The following is an 18,384-nucleotide window of genomic DNA, read 5'->3' as shown; positions in this document are numbered from 1 at the left end:
CATGCAGCTTCCAGTATTTTTTGCAGTAAGAATGCTGTAATGAATAATGTTGTGCATGTGTATTTTCATATTGTTAGAGGGATAGCTTTACAGTAAATTCATCCATAATTTCGTTAGCTATTACTAAATTCTCCTCCACATGAGGCTGCACTATTTTGCATTCTGCTAGCAATTGGTAAGAATTCCTGTTTGTTTCCCCACAAACTCATCAATAGTGTGTATTGTCAAGCTTTGGAATTTTGGCCAATGTGATGGAAAAGAAATCTCTCAGTCAGTGCAGTTTTAATTGGAGTTTATTTTGAGCGAAGGTGAACATCTTTTTATATCATTAATAGCCATTTCGGTATCTTTTTTTGTGATCTCCAGTTTATCAATTTTTCAGTGGGGTTGTTTTGTTTGGGGGGTTAACTCATTTTTTTACAAAGTTCTTCATATATTAGAAATACTGGAACTTTGCGTTATGTTGCAAGTATTTTCTCCCAACTTGTCATTTGTCTTTGCTTATGGTTTTTGCCATTCAGAAGTTCTCAAAATTTTTATGTAGGAATGCACCAATCTTTTCTTTTAGTGCATCTGGATTTTAAGCCGCAGTTTTAAAGCCTTTTCCCTGAACCCATGTTTTAGAGGAATTCATCCGCAGTGTCTTCTGGTACTTGGGTAGTTTCATTTTTTAGTTACATCCCTGATACATCTGGAGTTCACTCTTGGATATGATGTGAGAAGTGGGTCTATTTTTATCTTTCTCCAAATAGCTATCCAATTATACCAATGTGACTTTTAAAAAAATTAACCTCTTCAGTACAGAGCCAGGGCTATTTCTCAATCTTTCCTGCTATTCCATTGGTCTATTTACGAATGAGTTCCACACTGTTTTAACTGCTGGGATTTTTTCCATCTCTTACTTTCCAGTCCTTCCATTAGCACCTCAGTTCAGGAAGCAGGAACCCTTAAAGACTGGAGAAACCTAGTAAGAAGACTGGCTCTTGATGAGAAACCACTTATTGTTCATTCTACTTTTCCTGTTCATACAACAGGCTGAGCTTTTGCAGGAGTCAATGAAATCTCTAGGTGATGTAGATCAGATTTTCCTCAACTGTTTCACAGACACAGAGATAACATAATACTCAAATAGCTACCAGAGGTGGGAGTCACAAGGTATAGACTCGTGCCACCTCTTTGTTTCCAATCTATCTAAAGGTTAATCTACTACCTTTTCCAGAGATTATGGTTTTTACTAAGGAAGGGAAAACATATGAGGCGAGCTCTTGGGAGTACGGCCATTTCCTGGTCTCTGGCCACTCAGATGACAGAGCTATGGCTACACCATGTGGCAGCAATGGCAGCCATTCTACTGGAGCCCATTCACCCTTCCAGGAAACTGGAATTGCTCCTCCCAAGTCCCTCTGTTTATCAAGGGACAACACCTGCCTTACCCAACCCTCTCCATCCTCACTCTTAGCAGTTCAGATTCCCAGCAACAAACACAAGGGAGAACGTTGCCCGCCCTCCCTGTCATGAACAAATTTTTACTGAAATTTTTATTGAAATGTGTCAATACTGGGGATAGGTTGGACATGATAAATCTTTAGAAATGTGTCCTTCAGAAACTGAGATAAAAGGGAAAAAATAAGATAGGAATACAAAACTGTAGGAAGCCCCAGTGAATTTCTTTGGCTTATGGCATTTCTAAGTGAATTCGATGTGACTGCAATTGGTAGCACAACAGCTAGAGATGTCAGCCATATCAGAAGGGCCACTAGGGGCAATGCGATGTCATGTTTCTCCTCAGGCACTCTTATGACCATTCTAGCTACTAAAAAAGGCAGAAATCCAGACCTTTCATTGAAATATTTACTGTCTACTGTGCGCCTTGAGGACCTTATTATGAAGGAAAAAAGGCTGGCATTGGCTGCATTGAGTTTAAGTGGCCCCCACTACACACATGCATTTACCGGGAAAGGCGAATCTAGGCCCCAAGCAAAAGTTCTCTGTGATATAGAGGCTCTATGGCAGGTGCTTGCCTGAAAAGAACCCAAAGCAATAAGCCAGGTTGCCTGCATAGAAACCACCTAGGTTTTAGAGTTTCCAGGCCTCTATCCTGAGATTCTATCTCAATAGCTCTTGGCTCTACATGGCAATACTACATTTAATCCCAGTGATCTCTAGTAAAACTTTGTTCTCTAGAAAGTTAGGCTGGGGTATTAAGCTTAGCAGGAAATAGCTCTAGTCCTTGAAATGCCAGTCCTTTCTTTCACTAACTAAACCAACTACTTAACAAGATAGAGAACAAACTGAGGGTTAATGGGGGGGGGGGGGGGGGGGATGGGCTAGATGAATGATGGGTACTTAAGAAGAGCAGTTGTAATGAGCACTGCATGCTCTAAGTGATGAATCAATAAATTCTACTCCTGAAATCAATATTGCATTCTATGTTGGCTAACTAAAATTTAAATTAGAAAAAAACAAAACATCTAATTCACAACAGCAATTATCCTGAATGTTACAAGCAGTGATTCTCAGCAAGGGTCGATTTTGCCACCCAGGGGACATTTGGAAATGTCTGGAAACCTCCTTAGTTGTTGATTGGGGAGTGTTACTAGCATGTAGTAGGTTGATGCACAAAAGAGCCAGGACAGTCTCCAAAACAAAGAACTACCTGGCACAAAATATTAGTAGTGCAGAGGCTGAGAAACTGGCTAAATTGTAGAAGAACAAGTAGCAGGGCTCCTGGATGGCTCAGTCAGTTAAGCATCCAACTCTTGATTTTAGTTCAGGTCATGATCTTGAATTTCATATCAGCCCTGTAATGCCAGTGTGGAGCCTGGTTGGGATTCTCTCACTCCCCTTCTCTGCCACTCCCCCACTCACATGCTCGTTCATGTACACTCTCTCTCTCAAAATAAATAAACTTTAAAAAAAATTAAAAATAGAATACAAATAAAAAAAATAAAAGGGCAAGTAGACTCTGGAGAAACATGTTCCTGATAGTTACTTTCCTCACCTCAGAAGTAGATAAAGTCAGCCTGTGTTGCATGATGAACTTGAAACCAACTTACTTTTTAAGAAACAAGGGCTCTTCAAATTGCCCCTAGGCTGGAATAAAAGAGGACCTGAAAGTACTGAAATATAGTTTATCAGGCTGCTGATAACATTCATGGCATACATTTTGAAAAGCAAATGTTTAATGCAATAGCTCCCCAGGACAGACCTTAGGCAGAAAGTCACCACCCAAGGTATAAAAAGGGGTTTCTCTTACAAAGGTCATACCCCTTGGAGTGGCACTCTTCATTATCACAGCAGCATGGGACACACTACCTGCCAGCCCTGAAAGTGCCCAACATTATAGTTGGGTGAAGAAACCACAGACATCCAATCACACACAATGAGGGCTGTATATAAGGTGACCAAATATCCCCATCTGTCCTGGAGTCCCACTTTACCATATTGTCCTGGCATAATTAATAGCACTTCTCTTCACTCTCAAAGGGAGCAGGAAATGTACAAGAGGAGTTTGCAACATCCTGTCCTATCAGAAAATAAAGAAGCTATCAAAGATGACTAGAGTTATGTCAAAAGGAATCAGGAGGCAAGTTGAAAAGGCTCCCAATGACCAAAAGTGAAATGATCTGAGCATCAAGAAGTACAGTGGACTGGCTGTAAATCCAAAATCCATGAATGTATGCTGATTGAAAAAATACCTGATCACAATTACAGAAAACAAAGCAACCAGATCATTATTGTGAAAACAGGCAAAAGGACGAATCAAGCATTTCCTTTCCTGTGAACTCTATCTAAGAAACCTAATGGTTAATGAGGGAAAATTTCTGACAGAAGCATTCCAGCTAATAAATGAATCATTTATAGAATTTATGAAATAAATACATCTAGGATCCTAACATCAGAGAGAAACAACCAGACATGCCATCATCTATAATGTGTTCTTGCCAAAATACAAGAAATGAATTTGGTTATTCCTTTAAGTTTTTGGTTAATATAGAGGGCAAAAAAACATTAAATAACGTCATGGGTATGCAAACAGCAAAATTCAAAGACAAGAAATTCTACAGGATAAATAAATAATGCAGTTGCTTCCATGAATGAATTTCAAGAGAAAAAAGAATAGGAATTATACATTGTAAGACTTAGAAGACTTACAATTTATGCATCTTATTTAGATCCTAATTCAAATAAACTTTTTAAACGTATGTGCTTTTTAAGAAAACATTAATTGCAAATTATGAAATTATTTTTATTGGTATGATAAAAGTATTGTGGGTTTTCTTTTGCAAAGAGTTTATTTTGAGAGAGCAAGTGCGAGCAGGGAAAGAGCAGAGAGAGACAGGAGAAAGAGGAAAAGAGAGAGTCCCAAGCAGGCCCTACGCTGTCAACACAGAGCTCAACGCGGGGCTTGATCTCACGAATTGTGAGGTCATGACCTGAGCCAAAATCAAGAGTTGGACACTTACTGACTGAGCCACCCAGGCGTCCCTCAAGGAGTTCTTATCTTTCAGAGGTACACACTGAAATATTTATAGACAGTATTTGGGAGCTGTTTTGAAATACTTCAGTAGGGTAGGAAGACAGGGAAAAGGGCATAGAAATAAAACAAGATCGGCTAGGAGTTTACAATGGGTAAAGCCAAATAATGAATACATGGGGATTCATTATATATGTCTGAAATTTTCTATTATAAAAAAATGTCTAAATAGAAAAATACAGAAAAATATTTAACATTTGAATACATAACAAAAATACATGCTACTAAAATTCCATGGAAAAAAATTTTTTGAGGCTGTTTGAGGCATCATCCATAAACTTTGGTCTCAAAGCAGATACAGGTGCCCAAGAAAAAAAGCAAGGCCTGGCTCCTACCTGAGTTTCTCTGAAGAGATTCCAACTGGCTGAAAACCCACAGTCCTATTTGGCTAAGCATATTATCAAAAAGAATCTAACCATTTAATTCAGGTAGACAGGAAGACCACTGATGAGCAACTCCCAGCCTGTAGTGGCCCAACACTCCTCACCTAGCTTTGGAATATGGACCTCCTAGAGAAGGCCAAGCTCAAGCCAGGTCAGCCCCCAGGTCCTACAGACCAGAAGCCAGAGACTCATGAAAAGCCTTTCCCTGGGTTTGGCTGCTAGCTGGCTACAAGCTTTGCCAAGCTTGTCTGGGAAGTGGGGAAAAAAGAGCTGATTCTGCATCTGGATCACAACACTGCTAAGGAGAAGCAGCCTAGTGTCTCAGATAGTGGATGACATCTCAGATATATTTATGGCCTGGCTACTAGAGGCTCATGGAGACAGTGGAGAGGCCAGGAAATCATCTGCTAAATCAAAATCAAACATCATGGCTATCTACCATAGTTATCTAAGAAATATGTGATAAAATAATGTGTTTCAAAGTAGACTGAGTAATACAACTGTGTTGAAGTCATCATTTATCTGATTTACAATAAAAAATGGGGAGAAAAAAACCTTAGAGTAAAAGAATCTAATATTAAAAGGCACCACAAAACAAATCACATCTTATTATAGTACCATGTCAACAAAAGACAAACTCACCCAGCGTCCAGCATTTGAAAGCATAGCACTACAACAACACTGCATTGTAGTCCATGCTCATTACACAGATATTTTAAACAGAATTTTAAACAGAAAGGAAACCTTTTAGTGATGGCAAAATAAGAAAGTGTAAACAGTACAAATACTGTATCTTCTCATTAAGTACTTTTAAATGCCTACAAACATCTCTATTTTGCCTGAATCGGCACTTATGTAAAACACATCGCTACCACCTCATCAGTCCCAGTTGGCAACTGAGAGCCTCTCAGATGACAAGGATCTAGATGTATTGACAGAGACTATCCGGTAGCAAGAGGTAAGTGGCGAATGCATTTCAAGGCAAGACACTGACAAGGACCAAGCAAAGGCTCAGATCCCAGGTCCAGAGAGTTTATGGGAGTACCCATGGGTTCCACCTTAGGAGGTTCTGAAGATCAAATATATTCACTAAAATGTAGGCTCCACGAGGTCAGGGACTTTTCCCATTTTATTTACTGATATATGGCAAGCACCTAAGAGTTCCTGGCACACTGTTGGGCCTCAATAAATATGTGTGGAATGATAAAGTGAAAATAGAAAAAAAAGCATCTTATATGCTATAAAATGCCATCAAATACAGTGTATTAATAATAGTTCATCTTTCAGATTTATTTAATTAGATCTTTATATAGAACTGAACACTTTTTAAAATACTTTCATGTTTATTCGGTAATCAATAGCAAAATATTAATTTCCTATTGGATGGGTGGATAGTTGTTACAGTACAAGGAATAATGGGGAAACTATACAAATGAGGGTATGCTGTTACAGAGACAAAGGGGGTAAAAATAAAGTAAAATAAACAAGGCTGCCTGAGAGATCCTAACTAGGGAGGGGAAGATCCAGCACCTGAGTGGCAGGGCAGAACGAGTGAGCACCAGAAGACCACCCTCTCAAACAGCACGTACCACAAACATAACTTAGAATGTCTGGAGCTATTAATGGTTCTGTGTGTGTTCCCACTGCTAAATCACCAGTTCCGGGAGGCTCACAGCTCATGTGCCTCATTCACCACTGTGCTCCCAGCACCAGACACAGTAGCTGTTCAATAAATACTTGTTAAATGGAAAAGAAGAGAGGCAGAGTCTGAACTAATGATTTTGCAGGTCGATACAGCCCTCATCACAATGAGGTGTAACTTGCCAACATGGGACAAAACTTTGTCAGACTTGCTCGAGAGGCGTACATGACATCCCAATGAAGGAAAAAAACTTCAACCTGAACTGAAGTTCAGGATATAATTTCCCAAAAGACAGTAAAAAACAGTTTGCACCACTTGGATAAGAGACGTGAGGAGCTGTGCTCTCTGGAAACTCAAAATAAATCAGGCATTGCCTTGCTTCTGTTTGACAACAAATGAAAAGAAAATGGGTCAAAGTGCCTTTCTGCACCCTATCACTCTACCACTCCCTCCTCAAAGCCCTTCAGTGAGGAAAGACGAATGCATCCTCCAATGGGATCTCCCTCCACTTGGCGATCCTGAAAGGTCCTACACCTTCCAGCACCTTCCTTTCGTAAAAAAGGTGCATCCTTACTGTGCCAGGGTCTCCTGGCGATGCTGAGTTTTCTGATGCCGATTGAGGATGGACCTCTGGTTGAAGCTCCTCCCGCAGGCTGGACAGTGGTAGGGCTTCTCCCCAGTGTGGATCCTCTGGTGTCTGACCAATCGCTCCCCTTTACTGAACCGCTTCCCACACACCTGGCACCCATATGGCTTCTCCCCGGTGTGGGCTCGCCGGTGCACAGCCAGGTTTGCGTTCCTGCTGAAGCTCTTGCCGCACTCACAAGTGTAGGGCTTCTCCCCTGTGTGAGTTCTCCGATGCACCTGCAGATGCTGCCTCCGGCTAAAGCTTTTCCAGCAGTCACCACACTTGTAAGGCTTCTCCCCTGTGTGACTCCTCTGGTGGACCTCGAGGTGGTGCCTCTGACTGAACGTTTTCCAGCACTCACTGCACACATAGGGTCTCTTTCCCAGGTGGGTTCTCTGGTGCTTCATGAGGTACTCTCTCAAGGTGAACCCCTTCCCACACTCGACACACCCATAGGATTTCTCTTCTTCATGGGTTCGCTGGTGTCTGACAAGATTTGAGCTCCGACTGAAGCCTTTTCCACACTCAGGGCACTGAAAAGGCTTCCAAAAGGAGCTGTGGGTCTTGAGGTCATCGGGCAGGGGTATGACACCATGCTGAGGAAGAGGCGGCCCTGGCATGTTTCCCACAGAGCTACTGGGCTCCTGCTCACAGGTTCTTCCAAGCTCAGGGCTCTGGAGTGTGGCTTCCCCAAACCTCTCTGCCGTCACCCGAGCAAGCGCCCCCTTGAGGTCTGCCTGCTGGGTTTTAGACTCCTTTTCCTTGCTCCCAATGCCTACAGGACAAAGGAGATACAAGCTAATTCTGTAGCAGTTATGAAAGTAAAGTTTTATGTTAGAACTTGGCTTCTAAAGATGTCCCATTAACAGTTCTTTCTTTTTCCCTTTGACCAATAACCTCAATACAGTTTTCTTTCATGGACTCTAAAACCAGACTTCACTTTACCTTTTCCCACTTTGTTACTGACTGAATGTTTGTGTCTTCCCCAAATTCATAGGTTGAAAACCTAAGCTCCAACATGATGATATCAGGAGATGGGCTGTTCAGGAAGTTATAAGGTACAGTCATTAGGGTGGAGCCCCCATGATGGGATCAGTGTCCTTATAAAAAGAGGAAGGGAAACCAGAGCTCTTAGCACAGAAATCATGTGAGCATGATCCCTCATGATGGGAGAGGCAAAGACACGGGATAGATCCCTCAATCCCACAATCTCACTCTGTCTGCCATGTGAAGACAGTGAGGTGGCAGCCAGCTGCAAGCCAGGAGGAGGGCGCTCTCCAGACACTGAATCTACAGGAACCTTGATCTTGAACTTCTCAGCCTCCAGAACTCGGAGAAATAAATGTTTGTTGTTTTAAGCCACTGGCCTATAATATTCTATTGTAGCAACCTGAGCTAAAACTCTCCATATCTTTTTTACAGAATAGTCTGCCAAATCTTAATGTGCTCTCAGTTAATTTTCTAACTCAGACTTGTATTTCCTTCTAAATCTAACTCAATGATTTCCTTGAAGAAACATTCCCTGATTACTCTCTTAGCTATGTCTCTTCAGCACATTTATACTGAATTAGCACTTTGTTTATTGTGCACTTATTTATACACGACCTTGTTGAAAATGCCATTTTACATTCCTCAAGGTGTTCTCCCTGCCCTAGAGATTATAAACCTATTCCAGCTTATTCCATCCAGGTGGGCTACTTGAGAGTTCTCCATAGCCTCCATACACTTGCTCAGCACACGGTCCCTGCCCCCGCTCCTCCCTCCACCTAACCAGATTTTATTAATCTGGGTCTCCTGGGAGACTGTCACAGGCTTACTAACTACTAGATGAATGAATGAATCCGATCTGTCACTGACTTCTACCAGACTGAAATGCGCGTGAATGTTGCTGAAATGCCTCAACCCTTCTAGAAGTTCTTTCTCTGATCCCTGTTTCACTCTCTCTAAATTAACAGAACAATTGTTTACAGAACAGGCGGAAAGGGAGGTGAACAAAAGGGAAGGCCCTAGGAAGCAAAAGAGCCAAGACAGAAAAAAAGAGAGGCAGGGTACCTGGCTCAGTCAATATAGCATGTGACTCTTGATCTCAGGGCTGTGAGCTCAAGCCCCACATTGGGTATAGAAATTACTTAAAAATAAAATCTTAAAAAAAAAAAAAGGAGAGAGAAAGAGACAAAAATGACAAGCAGCACTTAGGCACAGAAAGGGTCCTTTCAGGTAAGGCCGTTAAAACACAAAAAGAAAAACATCACATGCCTAATCTAAACAAATATGAAAGACACAGCTGTCACCTCTGACAGATTCTTCTATAAACTTTCCATGAAAGTAAAGATGCACAAAACATAACTGTAGAATTCAAAGAATTTTCATAATGAACACAACTATATAAAAAGCATCCAGGTCAAGAAACTACCAGTATCCAGAAAGCCCTCTCCCAGCCCCTCCAGTGACTATATTCTGCCGCCCCCTGGCTAACATGCTATTCAAACTTTTATCAGCATAAAGTACTTTTACCTGGTCTTGAACTTTGTGTAGTGGATTCAAATATTGTTTCTGGATGCTTCCGCTCATTATTATCCTTGTAAGATTCACCCATATTATGGAATGTAGCTATAGTTACACTATGTTCTTTTTCATTGGTATGACACTGTCAGAATATATTGTAATCTATTTATGAACTTGACTGATATTCATTTGGGTAATTTCCAGTTTTCAGGTGTTACGAATAGTAAAACTGACACTAAATGCAATGCACGAGTCTTAGCTGGACCCTGGGGAGATGTGAGTATGTGCTAGGTATTATGTATCATAGAATTCTAGTTTCTCAGGCCTAATCCAAAACAGCTATCAATGCAGGAGCCACAAGTACATGGGAATAAATCACAGGAAGACCTGAAGGCTGAGACAGCCAGTAGACAGTATGCGTGGGAAATGGACCTTGGCCCACCCAGACTCCGCATAAATGCTTATGGAAGTGCTTGGGTTGTTTGAAACAGTGAGAACAGCACAAGAATACAACCAGAGTCTCCAGAGCAATCAGATGGCAGGGACGGGGGGCGGGGCAGGTATAAAAATCCTTTGGAATAAGAGGGCAGAATCATTCCAACACACAGCAGCATCACCAGCAGAGGGCCCCTGGGGGCATCAAGGCACTAGAATATTGGTATCCCCACCATCTCAGCTGTGTTGCAAGAGGTCCTGAACCGCATGGTTATGTCTGAAGGTTTCCACATCCTCTACCATCTACAGAAGTCTTATATCTCAGGACGCCTGGATGGCTTAGTCGATTAAGCGTCCAACTTCTGCTCTGGTCATGATCTCACAGTTCATAGGTTCAAGCCCCATGTCGGGCTCTGTACTGACAGCTCAGAGCCTGCTTCGAATTCTGTGTCTCCCTTTCTCTCTGCCCCTCCCCTCTCTCTCTCTCTCTCTCTCTGTCAAAAACAAATAAACATTTTTTAATAATAGTTTTTAATAAAAAAAGAAGTCTTACATCTCTTTGTAACACATGTTGGCATCCTTTGGCCACTCACATCACTGCCATGGTGTGACAACCCTGTCCTGGACCCAGGTCTCCTGAGCCCCTCCTCTAGGGCCCCTTACACTACTCCATAATGACCATTATTCTGTGCATTTGGACTCTTCATATGAACTACTAAGATCGCAAAGGCAAGGGACTTTAACTCTTCATAGTGACTGGCAGAGTACTGGCCACAATACCAAATAAAAATTTTTGGGTGAATAAATGAATGTTGACTGACTCATAAAGGAATAATATTTGTATAGCTAATAAAAGTATCTAACACTATCATATTCACCAAATGCTAAGCTTTATCATCTCATTTAATCCTCACGACACCATGAGAGCTCTGTGAATGTCCCCATTTTGCGACTGAAGAAACGGAAGCCCAGAAAGGTCACAGTAAGTGGTGGAGCCAGGACTGGTTCTCTCATGCACTAAAGGCAGTACAGTGATACTCTCATTTATCCCTCAACATATTTCAAGATGGAAAAATGCCAGGTGGGGTGGAGTCAGGACAGATGAGCAGTCAGCACATACTCAAAAAGTTATGAAAAGAAAAGCAGAGGGAACAGAGGAAAGGGTTGTTCCCACTCACGTTTCTTTTCCTCTCCCTCTCCAACCTGCAGAGATACCACCACTCCGGCAGTCTCCAGCCCCTGCAGTGCCCTCCCCGGCTTCCCCGCCAGGGCCTCTCCCTGTTCTTCGCCAGGCTCACTCTTCCTCCCTTCTCTTACTGCTCCTCCTCCTGTGAGCACTTTCCATGTGCATCGTGGTCTCACCCTTCCAGCTCCAACCCCAGGTAAAACCTGGCCACCACCTGAGACAGACCCAGCCCAGGCTCTGCTTGCTCTGTGACAGGGGCCCACATCGAGCAGCTGGGCATTCTCTGTACACACGCCTGGTGCTCCGAAGGCTTCCCTACCGTTAGTCCTGCCCCAACACAAAGCTGCAAAGTTGGAGCCAGTGCCTGAGGGACACTCAATAAATCCCTGCTGAGGGAACGAGACACAAGATCGTCTTTTGCTTTCAAGCCTGCGTGGGTACTCTTCAGTCAGAGACAGAATAGGTGCTCCAGGAATCCTAATGAGCAACCTGTCTCATCACAGCCAGTACCTGTGTTTTCTTGCCCCCTCGTTGGTTCCTCTCCCGACAGGAAAGCACATGCCCGGCTCCTTAAACCCTGGGTCCACACTCTTTCCTTGGACCCATTTACTTGCCTTCTTTTGTTGGTAGCACCAGGTTCTGAAATCTGGGGCAAGGGCAAGAACTCCAACCTGTAACTTTCACAACTCCTCAGTTTCTTACCTTTGGGATGGAAACAGTCTTACCTGGAGGTGAGACCCCACAGTCCTGGGGTTCCACATATTCCCCAAAACAGTCTATCTGGGCTGGGGTCACATGTCTCCATTCCTCCTCAGGGAAGGCCAGAGTCATATCTTTAAATGGCCCCAACCCCTGAAACAACAGAAGAGTGTTAAGGATAAAGAAATAATCCCAAAGTAGGAAAAGTCTAAAAGTGGGAGCAAACACAGGGATAATACTCTAGGGAAGAACAGAGCAAGAGACAGAAGGAACCAGACCCCTAGATGGTCTTGGGAGCACAAGTCCCTACCTCTTGATAGTTTAATGACAGGGAAGTAATGGACTTGTCTGAGCTACTATATTTCCGAGTCTCTGCTGCAGACACCTAGGTTGTACCCTAACAACCACAACACCTAATTCCTGCTTTTCAATTGCCTCCACTCAATCCTCAAGCTTGATCAAGACCCAGAGCTATTTATCCCTTCATCTAAAACTGATCTTCCCTCAAAGGGAAGTAAATATTTGGGCAGGCCGTGTCTTAAGAACAATACTGTATTAAAATAAATTCAGTATTGGGCACCTGGGTGGCTCAGTAAGTTAAGCAACTGACTTCAGTTCAGATCATGATCTCACAGTCGTGGGTTTGAGTCCCACATCAGGCTCTGAGCTGACAGTGCAAAGCCTGCTTCAGATTCTGTGTCTCCCTCTCTCTCTGTCCCTCCCCTGCTTGTGCACACACACATTCTCTGTCTCTCTCTAAAATAAACATTTAAAAAAATAGTAATAAAATAAAATAAATTCACTATCATCTACAACACCATGAAGAACTATTACAGCAAAAAAGAGGGTCTGGAAAAATTAAAACATGCTATCATCCTTCATCTCCTCCAAAACACATGCTAGGGAAACAGAAACAGGAAATGGTACAGGCATAAAACTTGCCCAAACAGTGCTTTAGCTAGACCAGATTTGAGTCATTATTTTTTTCTGGCAAATGACCCCTTTCCTTCTACCTTCCTTCTATAAGGACTCTTCACTTTAAAACTCACGGTCTCTGGGACACCTGGGTGGTTCAGTTGGTTAAGCATCCAACTCTTGATTGCAGCTCAGGTCATTATCTCATGATTCATGTGTTTGAGCCCCACATCGAGCCCTGCGCTGGACTCTACACTGAATGCAGAATCCTGCTTGGGATTCTCAATCTCTCCCTCTCTCTCTGCCCCTTCCCTGCTCTCTCTCTCTCTCTCTCTCAAAATAAAAAACAAAACACTCACTGTCCCCTTCAAAAAGGTGCCACACTGGAAATCTCCCACCTCCCTGGTAACACTCAACACAGAGTAGACATGACAAGAGTGCCCCAACTGTGCTCATTACCCCCATATGTGGCAGGCAAAGAAGTCAAACAAGGCCAAATCTTGGTGTAGTCGGGGTAGAGGCCAGAGGGAACACTCTGCTCAGTGTTCCAGGGAGTCTCCAACCCTGAGTCAGCTACATTCCTGCTGACGCGGGAGGAGGAGAGGATCCCAAGGAAAAGCAGCAGCAAAAGTATCCATAAAGACGATCTACAAAGGGTATTGATTTCCTGATCGACCACCACTGCCTAGATCAAGCTTATGGGGTTTATATCAATAATGTCTTCCTCCTCAGTAAAAAGTAATACAGAGTCAATTAAAAAAAAAGTCACAGAGCAATAAAATCAACTGAATTGAGCCTCATGCCTGGGCCCTAAGGCATAAGGCTCAACTCAACAAATCAGGATGACAAAGTGGAGAAAACAAAGCTATCATATCCATCAGAACAAGAAAGGTACAATAATTCAACTTGTGGGCGGCGCTTTGTTGTGCAGGGAAACTTTAGGGAAGGTGAATCTCATTCAAAGCAACGTCAGAAAGGCAGAAGTACAGCTCACCTGGGGTCCAGCTGAAAGGAACCCAGCTGCCATCTCTTGGTCTCTGGTGTTCACTGGAGGGAGGCCAGAACCAGCCTGAAGAACTGGCAGAGCTAAGCAAAGGGGAAAAAAAGCATGAGAAAGGGGCGCCTGGGTGGCGCAGTCGGTTAAGCGTCCGACTTCAGCCAGGTCACGGTCTCGCGATCCGTGAGTTCGAGCCCCGCGTCAGGCTCTGGGCTGACGGCTCGGAGCCTGGAGCCTGTTTCCAATTCTGTGTCTCCCTCTCTCTCTGCCCCTCCCCCGTTCATGCTCTGTCTCTCTCTGTCCCAAAAATAAATAAAAAAACGTTGAAAAAAAAAATTAAAAAAAAAAAAAAAAAGCATGAAAAAGATTAGTGCTGTCTTGTAGTTAGCTTGTTCAAAGGTGTCCACTGCCTGACACACAGAACCCAGGAACCTTAAGGAGACTCCACACAGACCTACCCTCTTCTCAACTGGGCAGATGGTCTCGACCCAATGTACCCTGGCCCTTGAAGGCTATTCATGCTCTCTGGTCACACTCTGGGAATAACCCTCTTTGAGATTCAGTAACACAATGAAGTCATACATTACTTTTAGGGATATGGTTTGTCCACCCACTTAAAAAATCCCCCTATATGTCACCTGCATATTTCCAGGAGGTTTCTAGAAGGGATGTGAGGGAAAGAAGAGAAGAAATGGTAAGAGAGCACAATCCCAGATATCCCCTGCAAAAATCAGAAAGTCAAGGTATAGAAAACAATTTCACTTCATCTGTTTCCTACTGAAGTCAAGGAAGTAATCAGGAAAACTCCTAATTACAGCTCACAGATAACTTATTTATCAATTGCTGGGCTTGTAAAGGAGGGTCACAAAGCGCAGTTTTCTGCATCCTTACTTCTTTACTGTTTGCATCTTACCCTGCTCCTGGAAGGCTTGTGTCCCAGCTCCAGGGTCTTGACTGAGTTGCTCCTCAGTGCCTTGGTCTAGGCCTTGAACTCCTTCCCCATGGGGCATCCCCCATTCAGGCTTGACCTCCACTGGCCCCAGGTGAACACCTGGTTCCCAAGGGCCTCTGCAAAGTGCTGTCTCCTCCCGTTCTCCCTGCACGAGGCATGGAACCTAAGAACAGTCCCCAACACCTATTAGAATGAGGCCTGGGTGAGGGAGTTGAATTAAAACCTAAAAAGAGAACAAAGAAAAGGACCATTCCAACTGCAAGAGGAGGACAAAGCCGGCTCAGCTCTTCCCCAGGACATCAGTGAGAAGGTGAAAAAGAGGTAAACCTCTCTTTATCAGGCTCCGAGCAACTGTTATGTGTCCCTGCCCTTTTACAAGGGTCCCTCCTGCCTGCCTCAATACTGACCAAATTCCACCAGGAATAATATCACAGAGAGACTAAATATTGTTTGGTTGACAACTTTAGCCCAAAATGCTCCCTACTAGGAAAAAAATCCCCCAATTATAAATGCTGAAAGTAAAAAATACAAAGCCTTGATTCAGCAGTGAATTAGCTAGTGAGAAAAACTTGCTCTAAAAACAGCGAGGAAAATCAGGACAACTCACACTGTGATACACTCACAAAAACAGGCCCTTCTTCGTCTACTTTTAAGCTCCTGAATTGGGAATAAAAAAATAATTCTTAGGATTACAGAGGAAGTCACGAATAACTGCAGTAGGAAAAGGAAGAATAAACTGAAGAAAGATGATTACTTGCAAGCAAAACAGTAATGTTCAGTCCTACTCTCTTCTTTCCCAGCCAACAATAAGGTGACTATACCACAGAATGACAAACATGTGGCCAGAGTCCCAAGGAAGCATCTGAGATGCAGTTACTTGGTGTCACCAGAACACCACCACAGAACCACTAACGTGAGCCACTTGAGCCAACGTCCCAGATATCGAAACAGCACTGTTTAGACAATGCTTCTTAATAATAATATTCACCCAATTGGAATTCCCCACTTTCCACATGCATCTCTGCCCAAAGAGAAGGAGTCTATGAGAGATCTTCAAATTGGTCACGACTACCTTCTTTGGGCCTGGGGCTCACAAAGGAAATATGGCCAGGCCTTTGTCCTGATGACCAGAAAGGAAGCTAACAGCTCTTCTACAGGCCCTGCATCTTCCTTGGGAATGGCTTCTCATGCTGAAAATTCCACTGCCTTCCAAAAAGTACCTCAGGGAGTCTGGGAGCAGATGAAGGAGACTGTACACCTCATCTACTCCCACTGCTTCTTCAAACCTTTCAATTCTTTAAATGTCCCCTTCCCATACCGACAAAACAAGACCCAGATACCCCCTTCTCACCCACCGCTTTGGCCTCCAACGTTCTCTCTGTGAAGTCCTCCACCATGGCCACAAGAGCCTTGCCACTCTCCAAGCCATGCTCCCGAATCCAGGCATAGAACTCCCGTGGCAGGATGGTCAGGAACTGCTCCAGCACCAGCAGCTCCATGATCTGCTCCTTGGTATGCAGCTCAGGCCTCAGCCACTGGCGACAGAGTTCCTGGAGTTCCCTGAGGGCTTCCTGAGGACCAGCTGCCTCCTGGTAGCGGAACTGCCGAAACCTCAGACGAAAAGTCTCAGGACTAGGGTCCTCCCTTCCCCTGGCCCATGGCAACTCTTTCTCCAGCTTTACCACAGGAACACCCATCTGTTGCTGGGGGTCTTCTGCCATCCCTGGACGCTCCTTTAGCATCTTCACACTCCTCCCAGAAGACTGAGGGTCTATTGGGAAGACCAGACAAACAATAATGGCAGCATAAGTGAGACAAGGAAAGGTCAGTCCATCACAGTTCTTTGTCTACATCAATGGATATTCTGCTGGAGAGCATAATTAGTTTCTGTGAAGCAGAACAAAAGACCAAACATATATCCTGAAAATCATGCCAATTCAATTCAGTAAGTATTTGCTAACCACCTAGTATGTGAAGAAAAATGTAAAGAGTTTACTTTATACCCACAAACATTGTAGGATCTCATTAGGGAGATAACACTAAAATCAGAAAATATAAAATAGGTTATAATTAGATGAGTCACCAGGGCCTACTCTTCCAACACTGTAAGAATTAACATGTTCAACAAATATGTGTGCCAGGCGTGCAGAAACTAGAAATATAATACAGAACAAGACAAACAAGGCACCTGCCCTTTGAAACTCATATACTAGTGCAACAGACAGAAAAAAACAAATACAAGCAAATAAGTTAAAATTAAATGGAGATAACTTCTAGAAAGGAAATGTGTAGGGTGGTCTGTTAATGGGGGATGAATAACTTAAAGAAGGCTCTTCTGAAGAGATGACACTTAGGCTGAGACCCACCGATGAGTACGAGCCAGTCATTCAGAGATTTTTCCAGGCACCAGACTTGAGGTCAGAAATTACTCCACATGTCTGAGAATAAGGCAATGGGAGTGAAGCTTTGGCAAAGTTAAGTGAGGGACAGAGCCGCACGAGAAGAAGTGACAGAGGCAGGCAGAACCAGATTATCCAGGAAATGGGCCACACTAAGAATTATGGCTTAATCTTCTTATTTTAGCAGGGAGCTATATGTTTTTACATTGCCTGGCGTAAAAGGTCATTTTGCCTGGCGTATGTCAACAGAGAATAGGTTAGAGAGAAAAAGAAGGGAAGCAGCACTTAACAGCGGTCCAAGCAGGAGATGATCAAGATGGTGGCAAAGATGCAGAAAGAGTCGAGACATATTTTGGAGGTAAAACCAAAAGACTTACTGGTGGCTTGGATGTGACCATGTGTCACATGTTGAAAACAACAGAGTGACATATATATCATTATAATTAACGAAAAGACTTTTAACTTGTGTAGGCTTTACCATTTAGAAAGCCTGTGAACACACACATACAATTATGTATAGGGAGTATTACTCCCCTTACTTTTCAAAGACGACACTGAAGATGTAAGAGGTTAGACGGCTGGCCAAAGTCTGCCTCCCAAAAGATACGGTACAGATGAGAAACACAGGAAGTCAAAATGAGAGAAAGGTTAACGTAGGTTCAACTACTCATGAAAAAGGTTTGGGCGCCTGGGTGGCTCAGTCGGTGGAGCGTCTGACTTCAGCTCATGTCATGATCCCATGGTTCATGAACTGGAGCCCCTTTTCGGGCGCTGCTGTCAGCACAGAGACTGCTTGGGATCCTCTGTCCCCTTCTCTCTCTGCCCCTCCCCCACTTAAGCTCTCTCTCAAAAATGAATAAAAATTTAAAAAAAGAAGAAGAAGAGGCTTATACCAGACTAGAGAATGAGTACTATTTAATTTCATGATGGGCTTGGGTTGGGGGTGAGGGGTATGTAGGCTGGGAGTCCAAAGTGGGGAAGGGGCTCCATTTTTAGAGGGAAAGACCACTCTTAATGCAACAGAGAATAAGCAACTGGCAGGAGGTTCGTCCGAAGCTTCTACTTAATATTGTATTGTGTGTTTGTGTACTTCTACATCCTTCCTA

At 43.3% G+C, this 18,384-nt stretch overlaps 1 protein-coding gene across 3 annotated transcripts in view; it reads right to left on the bottom strand.

Annotated features, from left to right (window-relative positions):
- Positions 1-3,655: 3,655 nt before the first annotated feature.
- ZSCAN25 (zinc finger and SCAN domain containing 25) overlaps positions 3,656-18,384 on the bottom strand; it is a 15,441-nt gene continuing 712 nt past the window's right edge. Inside the window, exons 2-6 of one of the 3 annotated variants that reach the window (XM_086691976.1) lie at positions 16,235-16,650; positions 14,841-15,042; positions 13,925-14,016; positions 12,042-12,168; positions 3,656-7,965 (exon numbers count right to left, since the gene is read on the bottom strand). In XM_086691976.1, coding sequence (XP_086548102.1) covers positions 7,133-7,965; positions 12,042-12,168; positions 13,925-14,016; positions 14,841-15,042; positions 16,235-16,621 — 1,641 coding nt within the window. In that variant the 5' untranslated portion in view covers positions 16,622-16,650 and the 3' untranslated portion in view covers positions 3,656-7,132. Of the gene's footprint in view, positions 7,966-12,041; positions 12,169-13,924; positions 14,017-14,840; positions 15,043-16,230; positions 16,651-18,384 lie in introns of those variants that run through there. The other 2 variants (XM_086691977.1, XM_025923284.2) reach the window with 2 other exon arrangements.

Source organism: Puma concolor, chromosome E3, assembly GCF_028749965.1.
Source record: "Puma concolor isolate L17-30 chromosome E3, mPumCon1.1.hap2, whole genome shotgun sequence".
Classification (NCBI taxonomy): domain Eukaryota; kingdom Metazoa; phylum Chordata; class Mammalia; order Carnivora; family Felidae; genus Puma; species Puma concolor.
This window is presented reverse-complemented; position numbering and strand designations above follow the sequence as displayed.